The sequence below is a fragment of the Ornithodoros turicata genome, chromosome 2 (assembly GCF_037126465.1).
Source record: "Ornithodoros turicata isolate Travis chromosome 2, ASM3712646v1, whole genome shotgun sequence".
Lineage (NCBI taxonomy): Eukaryota > Metazoa > Arthropoda > Arachnida > Ixodida > Argasidae > Ornithodoros > Ornithodoros turicata.
Window position 1 is genome coordinate 42174314 of NC_088202.1, and position 21861 is coordinate 42196174.

At 47.3% G+C, this 21861-nt stretch overlaps 1 protein-coding gene across 1 annotated transcript in view; it reads right to left on the reverse strand.

Moving 5' to 3' along the window:
- The window catches only part of LOC135384568 (kallikrein-5-like), a 30396-nt gene extending 10130 nt beyond the window's left edge, over positions 1-20266 (reverse strand). The window contains exons 1-5 of the mRNA XM_064613765.1: positions 20244-20266; positions 19186-19463; positions 5402-5572; positions 4792-4868; positions 1967-2067 (exon numbers count right to left, since the gene is read on the reverse strand). Coding sequence (XP_064469835.1) covers positions 1967-2067; positions 4792-4868; positions 5402-5572; positions 19186-19463; positions 20244-20266 — 650 coding nt within the window. The remainder of the gene's footprint in view (positions 1-1966; positions 2068-4791; positions 4869-5401; positions 5573-19185; positions 19464-20243) is intronic.
- Positions 20267-21861: the final 1595 nt, after the last annotated feature.

Genomic DNA, 21861 nt, shown 5'->3' on the forward strand with positions numbered 1-21861 from the left:
ATAGGATACTTGTCGATCCTACCGTTGGTACCTGTTGATACTGTTGATCAGTACCTTTCGCATGACACCCGAACATTCGCGAATTAAAGGTACTATAAAGCATTCGAGGTCGAACCTATGCAATCAGCGTGACGTGAAAGTGCTTGACTCAAAGGCTCAGCACAACAAGTAATATGCGCAGGAGTTAACATTAAGTATTTTTACACGTCGTGTGCAACGAATTTCCGCCATCATGACGCCCACGCGCAGCTCGCGATTCGCTCACAAAAGTGTAGCTATATATATTCGCTTAGCGATATTACATTTTGGAGTTGAGTAACAAACGAGGTTTGAAAAAGTGAGTGAAATCGGTACAAGCGTGGGAGTCAACATGGCGGCTTTGCGGCATTCGCTTCTACAAATGGCGACTCCACCATACACAGAGGGTGCTAGTATTCCGGCAACGAAACTATTCTAGCGACCATAACAAAACGTTGCACATCGAGCCCCTGGTTTGCGTCCTTGACACTATAGCTCTCAGGAGATATCATATCTTTGCGCGAGTCGATGATAATATAGACCTACACGTGGGGCGCTGGGGGCGCCTGTGGTAATATTCTTCGAATAATGATGTTGCATTGTCCGCCAAGTAAAACTTGTTAATAGTGGAGCACTGTGTAGTCGTCCGTCTTGGCTCCATATATATTAAATCCAAGCACAACTGTCCTTTTAATATTAGACCTTTGGGAAAGCAATGTCGTTTGTGAGGAACAAACATTGTCGTGCCATTTTTCCTTTTTTTGTGTCAGTACACCTAATCCTGGACGTAGCCTCCATTGTGAACCACTGCTCGCTCCCATCTCTCAGGCATTCTTTCGACGCAATCTCTGTAGAACTTCTCGTCCTCGGATAGAAACTACTCATTGAGAGCTCTGGAGGCATTCCCGCGAGAAGCGAAACATTTGTCCTTAAAATAATTTCGCGTGGGCCGCAACAATTAGTAGTCCGAAGGGGCAAGATCTGGAGAGTACCGGGGAGTGACTCAGAACTTCCCAACTCATTCTGCTTAACAAGCGAGAAACTGATGTTCTGAGGCTGGAACAACATAGAAGGGACAGATACAAACAAAGCCTCAAATTGCCTAAGAAATCAACGATGAGAGATGAAAGTCACTGAAGAGGTTAGCCAGCTGTAGGGATCGAACCCACATCTTCTGGATTACCGGTCCAGGGCTCTACCAATTGAGCTTAGCTAACACGCCTCTTCAGCGACTTTCGGGGTGCGTCATCTGAAGGGACGACAAACCAGCCACTCACTCTCACTCACCCTCCTTTCGCTCTTACATTTTTTGCTCACTCATACACACATTCATACGACGGAAAACGACGCAAGCGGCACCTGTTGAACAAGAGAGAAACTGATGTTCTGAGGCTGGAACAACATAGAAGGGACAGATACAAACAAAGCCTCAAATTGCCTAAGAAAGAGAGAAGAAAAAGCCTAAGAGAGAAAGCCGGTTAGAGAAAGAGGGTTGAGTCGTAATAAGGGATGCTTGAACGCGGATCAGCTCTTAACCGATGTTGTGGGGCAGCCTACTCTGGAGAGGCGGCTCGGTGCACCCCCGGGGCGGAGGGAGAAGAGGGGAGAGGAGATATTATGCACTTGACCGGTGTTGGTGAAACTGGCCCCATATAGTCTTTGAACTTCGAAAAGAAGAAGATGACGATGACGTTCCTTTTTCATAACCACCTCTTTTTCGCACAGAAACGAAACGTGAGAAACCAAAGGACGAATTCAAAGTGGCATCGTATCCTATTTCATACCATGCATGCACATTCATGTAGAGTTGTAGTTACTCATTCGTATCCCGTCGCGTGTTCGCACGAGAAGGTAATAAACATCATCAGCTGAAGAACGACAGAACTTCCTACAGACCCTATAATTCGTGGAACTGCTGCTGCCGTAACGGTACTGAGTATGTTCTCACCTGTCCACACAGTGCGCAGCTGTGATCACCCATCTTTCGTGCACCAGTGCACCGCCGCATGATATTTTCTGTGACAGGAGACTTCGCTTTACAACGGCTGCCTGTGAACAATAAGAGCGAGACAGTTCACTGATATAGGCTGTGTCACATTACGTGCAATTCTACTCAATGTTGCTGTTCATTCACAGTTACAGTTCACTACGCCCGTTACTGGCACGTTTATCTTTTGTTAAATGGACGGTCTCGTACAGCCGGTGCGATTCAGAAACTTAGCCAAAACTAGCCTCACGAGTACTGTACACATACAACCATCAAAGTTTCATCCGAAAAAAAAAAAAAAAAGTCGACTTCGAGGAATTTGTCGAAACGTGCCGTAATAGCAGACGACGAAACCTGGGCTTCTGTCATGCATACGTCACGTATGACGTCGGCCTGCGGGTACGTCGTCGTTGTCATGGTAATTGTAACTTGCAGAAGCACTTTGGGTTGAGTCATCCCCTTTGCTCTCGAAATGGTACAGTGGATAGAAGGAGAAGTGTACCGGGCGCCATATACACGTCATGCGACAGCGACGCGCAAACCGCAATGACAGTGGACAGGTTCTCGCAGTTCTGGCGCCGCAGAGGGCGCTGCAACCACTAGGCGCGTCGGATCGCGGAAAGCAGTCGCTTACTTGTCAACTCGACGTGTGTTGTTTCAAAGTTTGTTTGTGCAGGTTGCGTCTCTTTTGGTGCTTTTGCTTGTGACCTAGCGAAGTATGGGTATCCAGTCTTCACGGCAGGGTCCGTGCCATCGAGAGGACGAATATGTTTTGTGCTCCAAAGGTGCGTACAAATCGTGCAAGGAAAAGTTCTCGCTGTTCTGACCACCGAAGGAAATTGTCCGCGGAGAAGGGGGAATGCGTAGAGCGCGTAGAAAAAGAACTGACAATTGACTGCGTTGTGTGTGAACGGTACTTCCGGACCTTTCGGCATGTCATTGGCAACGAAAACGTTGAAATTCCGAGGGACAGGACACTGCTAACGGACGATACCGTTCGAGCATTGTTTCCGGACGCGCCGAAGTATTTCACCAAGAAAGTACTGATCAAAACGAAAGAAAGGAACCTGGATTCTGCGTGCGCAGGTGCACATCTTCAACCCGTGGTGCATCAACAGTGATGGAAACGATTTTGAAATATCTGTCAAGGTACGGTGCAGGCGCGGATCTAGACTTAATTCAGTTCCAGACTTAAACATAGGGTTCAATGGGCCAATCCAGCATGCACCTGGCACTTGTCCATAGCGGACCCCCCCCCCCCCCCCCCCCCCCCCACACACACACACTCAGAAAAATCCTAGATCCGCCCCTGGTACGGTGCATGAAGGAATGGTCAGTGTGGCGCATTAAAAGAAATGATATGAAATTCTCTGTCCAAAATTCTTTTTTGCTGAATACAGACTTATTCCGGACTAGTTACAAAGTGGTTAAGAATTCCTGTTTAGAAAATGTGTACAGTTCGCTCCATAAATCCTGTATCCACTTTTAACCAAGTTTCTGTCTGCTAGATTGGGAGCGAATAGGTCATGGCTATAAGAGCCGTATACTAGCTGTATACGGCAACATCGCGCAGCCGTTTTCAATAACGCGTGGGGTTCGTCAGAGGTGCCCGTTATCCCCAATGCTGTTCGTGTTGTGCATAGACCCGCTGTCACGTAGGCTTGCTGCTTGCCCTGGTATTCGTGGTTTTCCGCTCCCTTGCGGCGGTTCGGTGGTGGTACCTGCGTATGCAGATGACATTACACTCTTTCTCAAGGACAGTGATAGCCTGTGTGAAGCGCTTCAGATTTTTGGCGAGCGTTAGCATTGCCTGTTGCTGGTTTTAGTGGCAACTTCTTGGGCGGTATAGAGCAGTGTCTGTCCCTTCGAATCCTGGGGGTAGTGTTTGACCAACGGGGCGTGGCACAAGAGAACTGGGATTCGCTGCTCCAGGACGTTGAACGCAAGGTGTCGATAACCAGTAGGTTTGACCTACCTTTCCGGGAGCGTGCATACTTGATCAAGAATGTAAGTAACGGCCTGTGCAGTAAGTTGTGGTTCGTATACCGCCCCGCGCTATATGCACTATAGGGTTTCTTCGGTGATTTCACCTTCTTTTGGGGAGGAAGAACAGCTCTTGTTAGACGCGCGGTCCTACAACAGCCGCGATCTCGGGGAGGCTGGAGTCTCCCGTGCATTTCTACTTTTTGTACACTGCTTGCCCTCCGGGCTGTCCTCCGTGCGCTGGACGATACCGTGTGCGGCGAACGCGCGCGCCGATGGCCGCGACTTCAGATTTGTGATTGTGGTTGGGGTTGTCCTGCGACTTTTAACTTGTCTCTGAGGATTAACATAGTTGTTCTAAACCACCATGCTTGCTACTTCTCAGAAAGCGGATTTTCACACTGAGAACTGAAAGAAAATGTACGAAGGTTGCCGCGGTGCCCAGTAACTTCTGAAAGTCGTCTGCTCACTCCGATGCACTAGTGCGCGCAAAAGCAGACTTCTCTATTCTATCACCACGGAGCGTGCTATCACGGACTTTCCCGCAGGTCGACGTGACCGTTCTTATTGCTGCCAACACAGGTCGCGGCATACTCTGCAATCTTTATCAATTTAATTCGGTTGTTTAATAACTGTGGCGTGTTTTGTCGAGTAAATTCGCACTATTCCATTTTCAACAAAGGGCAGTCGAATGGTACACTTTATGAGAGGGGCATCGGGTACGAGACCGTCCGTTTAAAATGCATTCACAAAGGTTGTTGAGCACTGCTAAAGACGTATAACCGGTTCGTGGCTTAGCTTACCTGCCATGGTTGCTGGCCAAACTTGGCATTTTCACCACCAACGACTTTGGAGTTTCGGATGTATGTTTTCCCGCATACTGAAAACAGGATATGGTAAATTCGTCAATACAAAATTGGTTGATTATTTACATTTCGATCAGGGACTAAGTTATGAATGCATGCGACGTGTCTATATTATTACTGTTCATTCACACGAGCGATATTCCCTAGAATACTCCTGCGGAAGATGCGAGAAACGCCATAGCTTTCTGCTGCCACTGTAAGCGCTAATTCTCAACGTCATGCCTTTTCGTGCCCCGCTAATAACCGTAGAGAAGATCGTACGAATCAGCCACAAGATATTCCTTAGCAGACGACAGGTGTCGTCTGCTAAGTGCCCGGTATAGTATACGCCGCTTCGATATTCGAGCACCGTGCGAATCCTCAACATAGCACGCGGCGCACCTTCTGCCCCGTGGGCACTTTTTTTTCTTCCCCTAGAATATTCCGTGGGGATGTCGTTCGTATGAATACACGGTTGTACTGTCATGATCCAAAAGCACCAGCAAGATGACTGTCAAGAAACAGTTAGGTAAAAAGCGCATCCCGAGGTACACATATAGGCACTTACAGGCATCCGCAACCATGCCAGCTTTCGATGGCTCTGCGTCCCGTGGAATGCAGCAGCTCCAGACGACGCCACCCTTGCAGAGGTCGACGGGTCGCTTGCCTTGTATCCAACAAGTGAGACCGAAGCCGCAGGAGTAGGCACCGCCTCGGTAGAAGCATTTCTGTGGAAACGCTGTAACGCATCATAGTAGTCATCTTGCTAGTTGGCACTGGTGTAATAACACATAAGCCTGTAACAATGGCAAGCGGTCTGCTGTCGCTCACAGAAAAGTCGACAACACAACTGTATCGGCAGCGATTATATGCTGATTTCGATACTCTTTAGGTCACCATTAATCACGTTGTACGTACCTGCCCGTCGTCAGTCTTTCCTTGTTTTTAAAGAACTTTGTCGCTACCTTCCCTGCCTTAGAAACAACTTTTAAAAAATCCCGGGAGTTTGGAATTCGAGTAACTATTGCAGGACACTCATTTCGGCGTTGTGCCAGCAATAATAGCAAATTATCGCAAATGCAACACACAACAACTAACTTTAGAGATGATGAATGAGGAGGTTCATCGCCATGGGCGATACTCTACCCCATTGCTGGTGATGATGTGGAGAACAACAATGCAACAAGAGTTCGTATCTCAAAAGTTATGTTGCTTTAGAGCTCACTAAGCGAAACGATAGGAACGGCTAGGTTGCTCCTTGCTAAGTTATCGCGTGTCGTCCGGTTTTCGATTTCTTAGTTTCATCCTGAAGGCGGAACGCGGCCAAGCACCGATCAATCTATTGGGTATCCGTAAGCGTACCACGTTTCTGTTAGCGCAACAACAACAACAACAATAAATGAAGAAGTGATGATGACATGGGATGTTGCCCCGGGGTAGCCACAGGACACTACCCCACTTCACAGTGGTTAATATGAGAGGATAAATTATGGTGAAAGTGAAGCGGCGACAGGTCAGAGTTCTGTTTAGAGCTCTTCGAAGAGTCCAGTGGCTTGCATGAAAGCAAAAAGGGAGCGAAGAGCCCGGCACTGATGCGCAGGGGAGCTCCATGGGGTGGGGGTGGGGGATATATTTATTAGACGAAAAGGAAAAAAAAACCGGGGAAAGGTCAGCCAAACGGGACGTCGGCTTGCTATTCCAGACATAAGAAATAATAATAAATAAATAAAAAGAAAAGATAATAATTAAAGCAAGAAAGAAATCGGAAGGAATAAAAAATAAATAAATAAAGCAAATTAAGAAATAAGAAATAAAGAAAAAAGAATTCGGAAATAACGAAAAAGTAACACATGATGAAAGAAGGATGAGGTAGATTAAAGACAAAGATGACAAAAGGAAGATGACTAACAAACGGTGAAGGAATGATGAGATGAATCACAGAAGATGACTTTAAAAAGAAAGCATGAGGTTAATGCGTTGAGGGTGTGAGTGGGGCACAGAAGAAGAATGAGATTTCACGACTGAGTTCACAGGCTGTTCATCAGACCTGAATCTCTCAAGAAAGTCAGAACTGCTTTGGTCACAGACCGCTGTGTGTGATCTCGTACTGGGCCGAGCAGAGTGGCCAGAGAAAAGTCCGTGCACCGTAGCTCGAGTAGGCGTCGTCTCAGCGTGGCTCGAGGGGTGTCGAATCTGTGACAGTCGAGAAGAAGGTGTGGCACATCAGCTTCAACAGCGCAAGTGGGGCATTTGGGCGAATGGAGAAGACCCATTTTACAGAGAAGTAGAGGTGTCCTGGCGGCATTAAGGCGTAGTCGGTGTAGAATGGACGTTTCTTGACGCGAGCAGAGGTGTGTGGCAACGAAATCCATCGACGGGTCGATAGACCGGAGATGGTCGTTCAGTCGGACAGCGTCCTCTTGAAACTGCCGAGTGCCGTTATAACGGAGTCGCTGTGTCTGTAACCGACACGATGAGGCTGAAAGTGGTAGGAGACAGTTACTGGAGGTGCCGTCCCCATGTGCCCGACGTGCTAAGGCGTCTGCGCGGGTGTTTCCGTGCAGGCCGGTGTGACTGGGTACCCATTGGAACCACAGGCTATGACCAAAGGATAGAAGTTGGTTGTATATAGCGACTATCATGGTGTCTAGGCCGCCGATTGTTCTGGAACAATAATTTGCTAGAACTTCTAGCGCCACCTTACTGCCATGGGCCAAGTACTTTGGACAAGCTGAATGGTCTATGGTCAAGGAGTTCAAGTTGGCGTCGAAGCACCCGGCGTTCACACGTGTACCAGTCACTGTCCTCGATAATATGGATGATCGTAGCTGGGGTGCGGCAAGCTAGGCACAGCACCGTGTTACTGTAACCCAGCTTAACACGGAACACCGGAACACAAGGGTGAAAGCGACGTTGAGTCGTAGACGCTGCAGGAGTGTCGTAAAGCTGCGAGGGAAGCCACCTGGCATCCTAAATGATAATGACGGGTCCACTGCATGGAGGAGCGACCATTGAGTGATGTCATGGAGCCATTGCTGGCGGGCCAAGGGTGACACCAACGCAGACAACTAGGAGCGCCTATCTCCGTTGGAGAGGATATGGGCTCTGGAGATACTGTGGGCCGCAGCAGCCGCCAAATCTACCTCTTCGTTGCCCTGAATGCCAATGTCGCCGGGGACCCACTGTAGGGTCAGCCGGTGTCCCTGTTCGCCGAGAACCTTGAGCGCCGTCAGGACACTAACTATCACAGGGGTCAACGAGCCGCGGATACCCATGCTTCCTGCACATTGCAGGGCTGATTTTGAGGCAATGTATATCACCCAGAAGCGAGGAGGGTAGTTGGAGACAGACTTTAGAGATAGCAAGATGGCATACAGTTCCGTAGAGGTCGACGAAGTGCGATGTGACAGGCGAAACCCACGTGATAGTGACTCCTCCGGTATGACAAAGGCAACCGAGGAGGCATCCGACGTAGACGAACCATCTGTGAACACAGCCGTGCGGCCTCTGTGCTTTGTATCCATCATTTCCAAAGTAGACTGCTTGAGAACCGGAACGGGGATCTGGCTCTTTGGCCCCAAGAGGCCAGGGATGTGTGTCGAGAAGGATGGGCTCGGCAGTCTCCATGGTGCCACTGAAGGGGCCGTCGGGGCAATAGTGAAGCCAGGAATGTTTCCAGATGTTGCTGTAACACATAGCGAGAGTTTACTGTTCTTCCGCCTACGTAACTTTTGAACCACAGGATGGCGCCTGTGGTGAGCGAGCAACCGTGAGTAGTGTCGGATGGTTTCTCTTCGGCGGAGGACATTGATAGGTATTTCTCCGGCGTCGGCGATTACCATCCGCGTCTCAGCGCTGCGCGGGACACCAAGGCACGTCCGCACGCTGCGTGCCGGTGTACACCGAAGCTTGTGTTCAGACGTGGCTGATATACCGTGCTATACGGGCAAGCTGTATAGCACGGAGCCGCGAACCAGAGTTTTGTGGAGCACAAGAAGGTCCCGCTCAGTGCAGCCCAAGCGCACGCCGGCAAAGTGGCGAATCACATTCCCCCAACGCTGAGCCTTTGAGATGATGAAGTCATCAGGCCTTCTGCCTTCGTCACGTGCCTTCTCCACGAGAAGTTGCGGTCCAGGATAACACCCAGGAACCTGTGAAACTTGACTTGTATGAGGGGGCAGTCGCCAATCCGAAGTTGGAACCTCCGCATCTCTCTTCGAGTAAAAGGGAGGACAGCGCTTTTTTCGGTAGAGATATCCATCCCCGCGTTCAAGAAGGAGTTGTTGATGGCGTCCAGTGCTTTTTGCAACCGATGTTGAATTGCCGGCCGGGACTTTCCGACAGTCCAAATACACACATCGTCCGCATATATGGAGAGATTTACTCTCCTCGGTAGACATTCCTTGGGATCAACCATGACAATATTAGATAATAACGGGCTTTGACACAACTGCGACCTGTCCTGCGACCTGTTGTCCTGTTAGCGCAATGAGACACCGTGCCATACACTTCTCGCGTCACCTTTTGTTTGGTCGTGTTAAGATCGTGTATCTAACGGACCTCCCATTGATAGTGGAGGCTGTCGTAATCGGTTTCTACAAGTTCCTCGACATGGCGGTATCAAAACCCACAGGGTGCAGGTAATGCAGCTTTTCATACGCAACGCTCGAGCCTTACTCGTATTTCTGGTGTTAGCAGCAAATCTTGCCGATGAAACGGAAGTTACCGGCGAAATGATTTCCCTCATGGCCGACGAGAAAAATAACGTGCTGCCGAATCAGTGTGACTTTCCTCAATAGCAGTTGTAGTGCATAGCCGCAGGCCACAATTGGAATTTCACAACAGAATGGCGTAAATGCAGGCTAGCTGGTGGATAAATTCCATGATAGGCAAGCCTGAGCGATGGGCAAGACACGTAAACAACATACCTTCGTGTTTGTGTTTGTTTACGTGTCTTGCCCATCGCTCAGGCTTGCCTATCATGGAATTTCACAACACGAGCCTTGCGAGGACTAGGACTGTTTCCAGCTTCCAATCTTTGTCCAAATTAACTGAGAATTAAACATCTCGAATAACTTTAATGTGGCGTAAGCTGAAATACGTCCGTGGCAGACAACCAGATTTCCTTTACTGTCTTTTTATCATTTATTTCTTTTATTCACGCTCTAACACAACACTGAAAAGTTGCGTCTAATATATTAATATATCTAATATATTAATATTAAGCTATTAATGAATGAATAATGATGGCTGGATACCAGTGATAATGCGGGTGCATGGCACAGGGTGTCATTGGTCTCAAGAGTATTTCTTGACTAAAAATAAGATTTGCAACGTGTCTCTACCCCAGTAAGTTTCGCCGATCGATGCTACTAGTGCCCCCAAGGGTGCTTCATAAGAAAGGTTGTTATGTGGAATCCCACTTTTTTTTCTCCCCACCTATCCAGATAAGGGTGGGGGTGCTGCTACCGCACAACATCCTCGAAAGCTTTGGTTACCAGTGAAACGCTGCCATGAATGCCTCTGGATCATGTTATCCACGCTTCATCATCAAAAGCCTCGATTTCTGAATGAATGAGGAGACCGGGTCATGCTCCCGGTAAAATAAGGGCGGCGTTGCTCTCAGATGGGTAATAATTGTGACAGTCAATGGACGAAAGTATCCTTCAGTGTTACGAGACTGGAGTTTTACGAGTAAGCTCCCTTATGTAGTTGAGTATTTAACGTACACTCTAAAGTCTATACCTTATAACGTACCTTCTATGTCGCTGTACCCTGTAAATATAGGGTACAGCACCTCTCCATTTATAAGGTACGCGTTTTCGCAATGGTCGCGCCTTCTTTTTTATAGGGTACGCAGCGTTTCATACGATACGTTGCTGCTTTATAAGGTACAATACGCATTTCGACGCGCGTATCATATAAAATGTACCTTGTAAGTTATAAACAACCTTTCCATTGCCTGTCTCAAGGATGAACTCGGAGCGCTGTTTCTGCCATGATACAGCTCTCATTGTGCAAAAGCTTCACAACGTATTTCGCAAATACAGGGTGTATTTTTTAGGCGCCAAAGAGCTCTTCACAAAGAGGGCAATAAAACGAAAAACGAGCGCAATTTTTTGCTACTTGAGTTACTAACATGTGATACTTGAGCAATTGTCTGCTACTCAAGTAGCAAAAAGTGGCGCTCGTTTTTCTTTTCTCGCTCTTTCTGAGGCACTCTGTGACGCCTAAAGAAAGAGTCCCTGTAGACCGAACATGTCTCGAAAGTCGTGAAAGGTACAGCACTCTGTGTCATCGCGAATAGGGCTTGACGTTATCTAGTGATATGAGCACTTCTCTTGCCTATTTCTACTGTGCAGATAAATTCCATGAGGGGTCCATCACGCGCCTAATCCGGATTATCCGATTAAAGAGGCGGGAGGGGTGACTCGCGTTAGGCGAAATGGGACTGCTGCGCAGTCTCATTAGGCGAAACGGGACTGTCGACAAGTGGGCGTTACTTACATGCCCCGCCCCAATAGTGACGTCTGCAAGAAATGAATCCGCTCGTCCGACGACAGCCTTATGTTGTCCGAAACAAGGACCCTTTACATTTGCAGACGAAGGTGTGTGCGATACCACAAATAATAAAATGAATAGATTATTATCGATTAAAACGTTTTCGTTTATTCATGAATGGATGGATGGATGAATGTTTAACGTAACATATAAGTTTCCATATAGGCTGGACAGGGAAATGGGCCTGCTGCACTCTGAAAACTGAACTTCACCGCACAGCACGCTCTGCGCCAACCATTGCCATGTATAAGGTTTTCGCTCCTGATTCGAAGACAGAAAGGGGGGGGGGTACACCTTTTTGTGTCAATTTGGATATATGATAATTGACATAAAAAGGCGTACGCCTCCCTCTCTCCTCGAATCAGAGGCGATAGTCCTATCATTCGTCGCAATGGTAGCGCAGGACGTGCTGTGCGGAGAAGTTCAGTTTTTTTCCATTTTTTTCTTTCTTTCAATCAATCAATCAATCAGTTTTTAGAATGTACCACTTTGCAAAATCACTAGCAGGGATACAGGTTTTCCGTGCAGCTCAGGGAATTCGACTTCGAATGAAACAAATAAGAGGCAATTTTTTTTAATTTTTGCTCGCCTAAAAAAATAACAAGAAAGAAAGAAAACTCCACTCGTGAACACGAGGCATGGCGAAGGGTACGCCGTGACCAACCAGATGGTCGTGACGTCGTCCCTGTGCACGTGACCTGTGACAGACCTCATTAGTTTAGCACACAGATACGAAATATAACAGGTAAAGTGACTTTTGGCAGCACGCTTGAATAGAACTAGCAAAGGGATGAAGTTGCTATGTGGAGACGCGTAACTAACTTTGACTTCCCGACAAAGAATTACAAATTTCTTGCGAGAGGACAGAGAGGTAGCAAGCGAGCTGGTGGTACAGGTCCATAACTTAAAACCTGAGACCAGGGGACTAGGAGACTGGGGGATTAGGTGTCTGTGTTGTCGTTTTTTTTGTCCCCTACTCTCGAGTTTTAAGTTATGGAAATTTCTTGCATTTACTTTTCAGGAAGTACTAAAAATGAATTAATGCTATGCTTGAATAAAACCAAAGAGGTTGTGAAGTTATGTGAAGATGCGAAAGTGACTTTTGGCAGCACGCTAGTGGACCGCCTTCTTCCATCACGTGACACGGATCAGTTGGCGAAGTGGGACTGTGCATAGCATACATTAGGTTAAATGGGACCCGCTTGAGTTGGAAGTTGGTGAACCCCCTAAGGGATTGCGAGAGAATCCGCTAAAAAGCATTAGGCGAAATGGTAATAGGCGAAGTGGGAAGACACGTTGTGAACAGCCGGTTTGCCGGCTTGTGAATGAACTGCTGAAGAGAAATCTGCATAATTAGCCCCAGAATAAAACACAGAATATTCTAAATGTGACATGACATTCATGTGACAAGAATATTCACGTTTACACATGCGGCTATTCGGCAATGGAACCTATTCGACAGGTATTATCCATGCATGCTAAAATCGGCAAACAGGATGACGCCGAAATGAATCATGTAAAAATATAACGTTCAAAAATGAATCTCTTAAGGATCAATCTTGCAAAATGTTATTATTTCAAGAAATAAGTTGATAACAGTACAAATATGAGTAGGAAACATCATAACAGCATGTTCCGCCGAAAAGACTTTCGTGTCGCGCATAAACTAGTTTATTTTGAGTGCGTGTATTTTTATGCGGTTGCTTTCACAAAATGGGTTGTGAAGGGTGGAATTTTAAGCGTGGACTTCGTAAAGATTGCGCATCATTTTTTTTTCAGGACCAATTTCTCCGAGACCGTTTCCCTGGAACCCGAATATTCCGTGCTCTGATAATCAGCCGTAACCGCTCAGGCAGTTATCTCGCGTTACGGAATAATGAATGTTCCGACTACAGTTCTGAAATCCAAATTTAATAAACTTGGCAAATTTCGAGAATTTGACCAAATAACAGTCGCGAGCGTATTGTGGATCTCAAAACCGAGACGGGATTTTAAACACGCGTTAGTCGCGTGAATCATTTTAGCAGTTACTTTGCCCGGCGACAAAAGATTTTTTGTGCAATTTTCACGTAGTCAGCAATAATTGCTCTCTGCTGGGACACACGAATGATGACACAGTGCTTCAAATTCATCTGAAAAAATAGTCTCTTGCACGTGTTAAAATATCAGCCGGACGTCGAGAACACGGTGCATGCCATCTCCTTTTCCTATTTTTGCTGCTAAAACGCGCAATGGCCTTCAGGCGATTATTCATAGCATACTGTCTAGATTTTCTGACAATTACTCTGATCCAGGAAACCGGTTCGCCCCCGTCCACGGGAGGATAGCGACTTATACAGTTATACGCAGTGTAGTTCCCACAACTCCGGTGGCCCATATGGGTCAAACTGAAATGCACACTTAAAAATGAACTTCACCACATAGCACCCTTCTAGCCATCCATAATCTGGAATGATATCCTTATCTGCCCTGAATCGATGAAAACGGGAGGCGTACGCCTTTTTTGTGACACTTATGCTGTTCATCATTGTCACATAAAAGGCGTACGCCTCCCGTTTTCAACAAATCAGGGCAGATAACGATATCACTCGAGATCATGGTTGGCTAGGAGCGTGCTATGCGGTGAAGTTCATTTCTAAGAGTGTAGGAGGACGGTTTTAGCGCCAGTCGTCTCCGGAGGTTTGTGCACATGTCGTGGTCGTGCCGAGACGAACGCAGGCTATCACTGAACGCGCTTGATTAACCTTGGGTCTTGCAACATGGACGAGGGTCCACGTGATTACCGTAAGTATTTGCTTTTCGACTGTTACCATCACCATAGGTGGGGAAGTTACTTTTATTTTGTAGTGCACTACCATTACTCACTACTTTTTCGAAAAGTAATGCGTTACGTTATTCGTTACTGTTGCGGTAGTAGGTAACGCGTTACTAACGCCGTTACTTCTGATAAGTAATGCCGTTACTTTTGCGTTACTTCATGAGGTTTTGCTTATACATAATATGGTTGAGTCACATAAGTGCATTCCGCAAATCAGTACAAGCAATGTTGGGCACAAACAAGGGTCACGCATGAACACAACTTACATGTACGATTTACATGTACGTACATGTAATTACATGTACGATTTATGGCAACGCAGAAGTAGTTGATGCTCAAAATTTTAATCTGTGAGCTTCGCCCGTTGGGCTGAGAGGACGCCTAATGACCAGTGAGTGGTCCTTGTCAAGGTTGATAGAGACGGTGACCTTTTATCTCACACAGTACAAATCCGAACAGCCAATCCCTTGGTACTTTGTTTACTTATTCAGAGGGTAGAGGCTATTCCTCTGCCGCTTTTGCCCAATTCGTTCGAAAAACACCAGAGGGAGTGACAAACAGAGGTGGTAAACAAAGGGTGACATCTCACCCAGGGTAGGTCAATAACCCTTCTTTTGCGTTCTTCGTGGGTGTCGATGTGACCTTGTTGTCATTGTTGAAGATGAACAGCAAAAATCGTTTAAAAAAAAAAAAGAATTCCTGGATTCTGCAGGCATAGTCCTCGCTCAAGCTTTCAAGTTTAAGTGATGAAGCAAGGTTCCCGAACACGCAGTAACGCATAACGCCGTTACGCCTTAGTTATTAAAAATGTAATGACGTTACGTTAGTCATTACTTTTCTTCCAAATGTAATGCGTTACCATATTTCACTACTCGAATGTAACGCGTTACCGGTAACGCACTACTTTGTAACGCGTTACTCCCCACCTATGACCGTCACTGATTACATTTCGTTGTGAACGTGATTGTTGCTTTCTATAGGTCCGTTTACTCATATTCATCGTGATGGCGATAACCAATACCTCACAGATGGCTTCACCGTTCCACGAGGTTAGTTAAAGGCTTCTATGGAAGATTTCTTGTTTTGCAGTGTTTGGGGGACAATGTAGACTACAGTTCGTGAAGGAGGCCGCTGGCCCTCAGAAAGGAAAGAAGAGCGCCAAGTGCACGGCACTGGTGTCCAGGGTTACTCCATGGGCCGATAACTTTGCAGATGTTGAATGGCCTCTGATCCAGCATTTCAAGTTGAGATTTAAAGGCCCGTCGCTCGCGTACGTACTGGCTGCAGTCTTCGAGAATGTGTCGGATTGTTGCCGGTAAACCACAAGTTGTACACAGCGCCGTGGTGCTGTGGCCCAGCCTATACCGGAGTGCAGGGGTGAACGCGACGCTAAGTCGTAAACGACGCACTAGAGACGTTTCTGTATTAAGTGTACTGGGGTAGCCAGTTTGACTTCGTCGAAACTTACATCCCCATTTTTTTCTTTATTCACATCACATCACATCACATCAAGGCGAGGGAAACCGCTTGGCATGTCAAATGAAAGCGTTGGGTCAACAGCATATACAGAAGCGACCACCGGGTGATGTCATGATACCATTCCTGATGGGCCCAGGGCGACGTCAACGCGGACAAGAGGGAGCGCCTATCTCCATTCGAAAGTATGATGGAGACTGCTGAGCGGCGATGGTGAGCTGCAGCAGCTGCCCGATCCGCTACCTCATTGCCTCTTATTCCAATGTGGCTAGGGACCCATTGGAGGGTGAGCCGGTGGCCCCTGTCTTCTAAAACCTTGAGTGTCGTCAGGATGTTCACGACCACCGGAGCCAAGGAGCCACGGATGCCCATGTTGTCTATGCGCTGCAGCGCTGCCCGCGAATCTGTGTAAACCACCCAGCGGCTTAGCATGGAAGAAAACTACAGAACGTGCATATGTTCCGGTTTGCGGATTCCACTCGGCCTTTGTTACATTATATTTGTCGCTGCGGCTCTGTGTGTCAAACAAAATGTACTGAGAGCTAAGGTCAATGTTGTAGCAGTTCTGTCTTTTTTTTTTTATCATAAGTATAAGGATATCAGTATCACAGTTATTTATGGAATGGTTTCTCTGCTGGCCGTTCAAAGTTACTTCATAATGCTCAGTTATGGTATTCTACGCGCGCTAGACACAAGGTGCATCGAATGTATGAATACATGTATTATATGGAGATTTTAAAATATGTGAATTTCAAGCTTTCATCTTATTTCATCTGACCGTATGACAGGCTTGACTTTTATTTTTCACATACGTGACCATTGGAAAACACGCATTCAAGGTAAAATGCCTATCACCATCCCCAAACGTTCTCTGTAAAACACACGTGTTTTGTGGTGTATGAAGCACGGGTGCAACAGCGAATTTCAGAATAAACCTGCCGCTGGAACCCAAAATTTAGTTTGTGTATAGTTATTACCTGACCAGTAGCACCCCACACAAATCCAAGTCCATCACAGAGGTGTGGTCATCTTGTAACATACTTTAGCACTGTCTAATGAATGCCTGCGCAGGAGACGAATCAAACCTCCAAACCTTTTCTATACTCGCACGACCTGAAAACCACCGCTGTTATACGACGCAAAAATTATAGCGAAGGGCTTCAGTACTTATTGGGCTATTCTACCCTTATATTGCATTCTTGCACAATTGTACATTTAGATTTCCAAGACCAGTGAAGACGGGAATGTTGAGTTCTTTTTTTTTTAATCCTTGTTGTTCCCAAAAGACAAAAACAAAATCTCGCTTGGAACAAAGGAGGCAGTGTCTCCCTTCAAACGCACACAGGTGAGTTTCTTTTCACAATTTCGCGACTGTTTCGCAGTGCAGCACTTTTTTGTCAACTTTCACACCTTATCAGAGTTCTAAGTAGCGCATTTCATCACATCCGGAATATGTGAGGCACTGACAGCGGCATTTCATCCAAAAACACTGCGATACCCGCGCAGAAAAGCCTGCGCCTGCTTCGCCGGATCGCGCCGGATCCCTACTAGAGGTCCGCCGCAGCGCCACCTACAGTTCGATCTCGAGGCGAATATATTCAGGAAAGACCTGGTACCTGATATCTAGCGAACCTTATAGGCAGAGTACCTGATATTTCACGTATCTTCTAAGTTATGTACCTTATATTTCACGTACCTCATGGGACGGGTACCTGATATTCGCTGTACCTCTTAAACTACGTACCTGATAAAAGGGGTACCTTATATATGTAGTACCTTCCGAACTGTGAACCTTATAGCTGTTGTACCTGATAAAATCCCCCTCCTATTGTCCAAGTTAAACGGCTTATGGGACAATGCAGTGCGTACCGTATAAAATATAGGGTACATTTTTACAAAAATGTACCTTATAAATTGGGATTTTAGAAGGTACGTTTAGAGTGTATAGCCAAAGCTTTCAAGGATGCAATGTGAACACGACCACGTCAGTAAAACTCACACGAATGGAAACTTCTCCGTACCCCGATGTAGATTCAGCAGCGAGTAACGCAAGCAGAACAGAAAGTTCATGAATGAGCATAAGCGTCTATTCAGTTGGCCACAGGTAGTTAATACGACACGGTTTGAGTGATGAGAGATGGAAGTCACTGAAAAGGTTGGCTAGGCTGTAGGACTCGAACCCACGTCTTCTGGATTACCGAACCTGGTTCGACTCCTGGTTCGACTCCTACAGCTAGCTAATTCCTTAGGCAACTTGAGGCCTTGTATGTATTTGTCCCTTCTATGTTGTTCCAGCCTCAGAACATCAGTTCTTTGTTGTTCAACGGTTTTAGTGTCAAGACGAGCTCAACTATACTACTACGAAAGACTACGCATGGGCTATAGCGACTGTTTCGTACTGCACGCGAACGTCATTGCACTCAATCCTTTGTTTGTGCCTATCTACGCATAGAAGTGATGCATGACACTTGCATGCATGATGCAAGTGACACTTGTATGCATTACCACGTTATATTAAATTTTCATCAAACACACAGAAGTGATGCACGCGAGTGATAGTCGCATATTCCGAAATCTCAGAGCGGTGGCGAGATATGACGAAGCCCGGATGTGGTCTTCGACGTGAGTTCCTCGTGATATGCGCTGCGGAATTTGGATATCGAGTTCTCAAGATAGCAACAATCATTCGTTTCGTCCATTCAAAGAAACTCATTTTCAACTGCCATATCCCATTTATGTACCACAACGGGATGTACTACCGAAATCCTCTTACTGTGCTGGACAAAAGTTTAAAGAACACGCTCCAGCGCATTCCTTCCTCAAAACGGTACGCTGCCAGCGAATGGAACCGTACGGACTTGTAAACAGGCGACTGGGTTACCTTGGCACATGTCTGTAAGTCCGTACGGTGCCATTCGCTGCTATAGCGTGTCACCCCGAGAAACGAATGCGCCGGAACTTGTTCAAACTTTTGTCCAGCTCTGTACAACCACTTTTCGTCATTAGAATTTCACCACCCAATGTCAAATTCGTGCTGCGCGTTAGCCAGTGAACACTCGAATACAGGGTGAACGGCAGTTACTGACGTAACGGTGACATATATACCATTTCTTGCAAAGGGAGGATGATATACCCTTTCTTGCGACTCGTAGAATACTGGAACGCATGTGGAGTACCCTTTCGCCGTCACGCCTACCACAACGACCGACAATACGTTTCCTGTCGCATAATTTTTACTGAGATTATTGTCATTAAGCAACTGGAGAATTCTAGAGGTGTACGACGTCCCGTTCTCGAGTGCCTACATTTCCCCAAAATGCTTCTTATGTCTCTCTAGCGACACATGCCTATGTTACGAGCCTTTTACCTTCGCCGAGACACATTCACAGCTACATGGCGGAGAACAAAAACGGAAGGCACCGCAAGGACCGTGCACCTCTATAGAGTTTCTCCATGGCTGATGCTTCATGCGAGGGTTAGGATCGAGCGGCACTTACAGAGCAGATAGCGCGCCACGTTGATGATAGTGGTTACGGTTTGCACATCGAATTGCTTGTTGGGGGTCTTTTGGCGCCGCGACCAGACGTCGTTGATGGAAGAGCCATGATGCCAAGATGGGGGACCCCAGCTGCTGTTACCTTGATTCAGCATGCTACTCTCGCTGCTGCCACTGCTGCCCCCAAAGAGGCCTGCCTCTGTTCTGCTTAGCGTGACGAAGAATGTCACAAGGAAACATGCGGCTCCCATTGCAGAGACAGTGGTCCACGAGGGCATTCTGAAAACAGACAAAAATGCGAGATATTGTCAATGGTCGCAGCCTGACCGTACGCTTACGCGCTTGCTCACGTATATGCTTCCACACGTACGCTTGCTCACTACGCTTTAGCGCGCATCCGTTTTCAATTACTTTCTTTCTTTTTTTGCACACAATAACGCCGTCCATATAGCACCGTGCTGGAGCTTACTGCTTTCTGAAACAATTTTTCCGTGCATGCATAGACAGCCAACAAAGTATCCGTGTGAGCTTCGGAAATACATACTAACTGTGCAGTTATTATTGATTCGTGTTTATCGATGTGTGCCAAAATATTACGAACAGCAAAATGATTCCAGGCGTTGTTAGAGACAAGAACTGATGTTCTGGTGGTTGAATAGCAACTGTTCAGACAAGACAGCGCTACTGTATTTCAAATGAAAAAAAGGTGACCCCGGACATACCCTCCTGACCATCATCACATCATCACCAATCATCACAAATCCAGTATATATTCGACTCTTCCACGAATATTGCAAAGAACACACACAGAAAACAATTTCACCTGCCTCCGCACACAGGGCTGGTAACCACTGTTACTTCGTGCAACTTCGAGTAACGTCACCGGTCACCATATATACCTCTTCGCAGTCATTCCCTGCGGCCATACACAAATCGGCACAAAGCGGATGAAAGCTCACATGTCCTTTCACAAGGAGCAATACGCTGCGACGTCGATAAACGCAATCACTTACGTTCATTTGCATGTCTCCGTTGCTCCGTTGCCCTTGTAGTACCAACCTCTGAAGGTACTGGCGTAGCATGTTCAACTTACACCAAGACGAAACTCGTATCTGCTCGTGCTTCAGTGGAATATACCGACGGTCAAACGCTACACGCAAGCACTATCGACGCAGTGACACACGTAGACGCGCACTCCCACTAACGGTGTATCCCACAATACGCTGCAGTGGCCGCAACTTTCTTGATAAATGTGGGTGGACTGCAGGAGTCGTCGTCGAGAACTACGGCGGCGTGTCATTCTCAGAGCCGTGAATTCCAGTGAGGAAGAAAACACCGAGTGAAATGACCGTTACACTTTCCATTCCTCTGTGCTAAGCGCATATTAATGGTAAATGGTAAATCACATGCGCGCTTCCATAAACCAATGCGTCGCATCGGTCATATTAAAACTGCTGTTCGCGGCACTTAAGGCCATAGTTACTGCGTGCCCTAACTGCATGTACCGTTCTCCCAGATGTTCAATCGATCCTAGGCCTTGAAAACATCATCGCCCCCATTCTCCTGGCGGATCAGGGTAGGAACTGAACTCATCCAGCCTCGACCTCACCGATCAGAACATAACATCGGAATGACAACGCACTTCCAAGAGACAACGGTCTTCCAATGGAATGCGAGAAGCCTCTTGTCCAAAGTGTCCGACTTCCGTCAGTTCACCTGGCGACACAAGTTTCCTCTTATATGTATATCGGAATGCGGAATTCCGATAGAGTTTCGTTTATCGAACTACGTGACATTCACCTCCAGTCCCCGTGGCGGGCGATGCCGATCCGCGTTGTTTGTTCGGTCCGACATTCCAGCGATCAAGAAGGATATTATTACGGGCGGGCAGGGCGAATACGTATGTTGCATCGTGCGCATAGCCGACCTTGTCCTTACTGTGGTCTCACTTTGCCTTCCTCCGGCGGTCGCTTACGATACTGGGGACCTAGCCGCAGTACTGGACAACGTCCCGCCTCCATATCTTCGTTGTGGTGACTTCAACGCCCACAATGTCATCTGGGGCAGCGCGCGCTCCGACACGCGAGGGGAGCTACTGGCAGCCCTGTTCGAGGAGCGAAACCTCTTAATTCTCAATGATGGCTCCCCTACGTTCCTGAAGACAACGTACCATTCCTCCTGCTTGGACCTCTCTGTTGTGTCGGCTCCTATTGTACATCGCTTCACAAGGCAGGTGGGCGCTGATACCCTTGGAAGTGATCATCTTCCTGTCCTGATCAGCATGCAAGGTTCGCGAGTACAAGCCCACTCCCACACTGCTAAAAGAACGGATTGGCAGTCCTACAGATGCATGCTCGAATCTTCTCTTTTAGACTGGAGACCCCAAAATGCCCCTGACTTCTGCGACGTGGTTGCTAACGCGGCGCGCGCTGCGACCCAGGTGCACCGCATACCCGCCAAGTTCACGTCCGTCGACGCGGAGTATGAGAGGCTGCGCGCTATCCGCCGCCGCGCCGAGCGACGCGCCGGTCGCACACATCTCCCAGTCGACAAAAGTGAAGCGAGGCGGCTACAGAAGGTGATTCATAGACATCTGTGCAAGCTGACACGCGACCGTTGGAGAGGCTTCGCGACATCACTGTCTCCAAGAACACCCATGTCTCGAATTTGGTCGGTG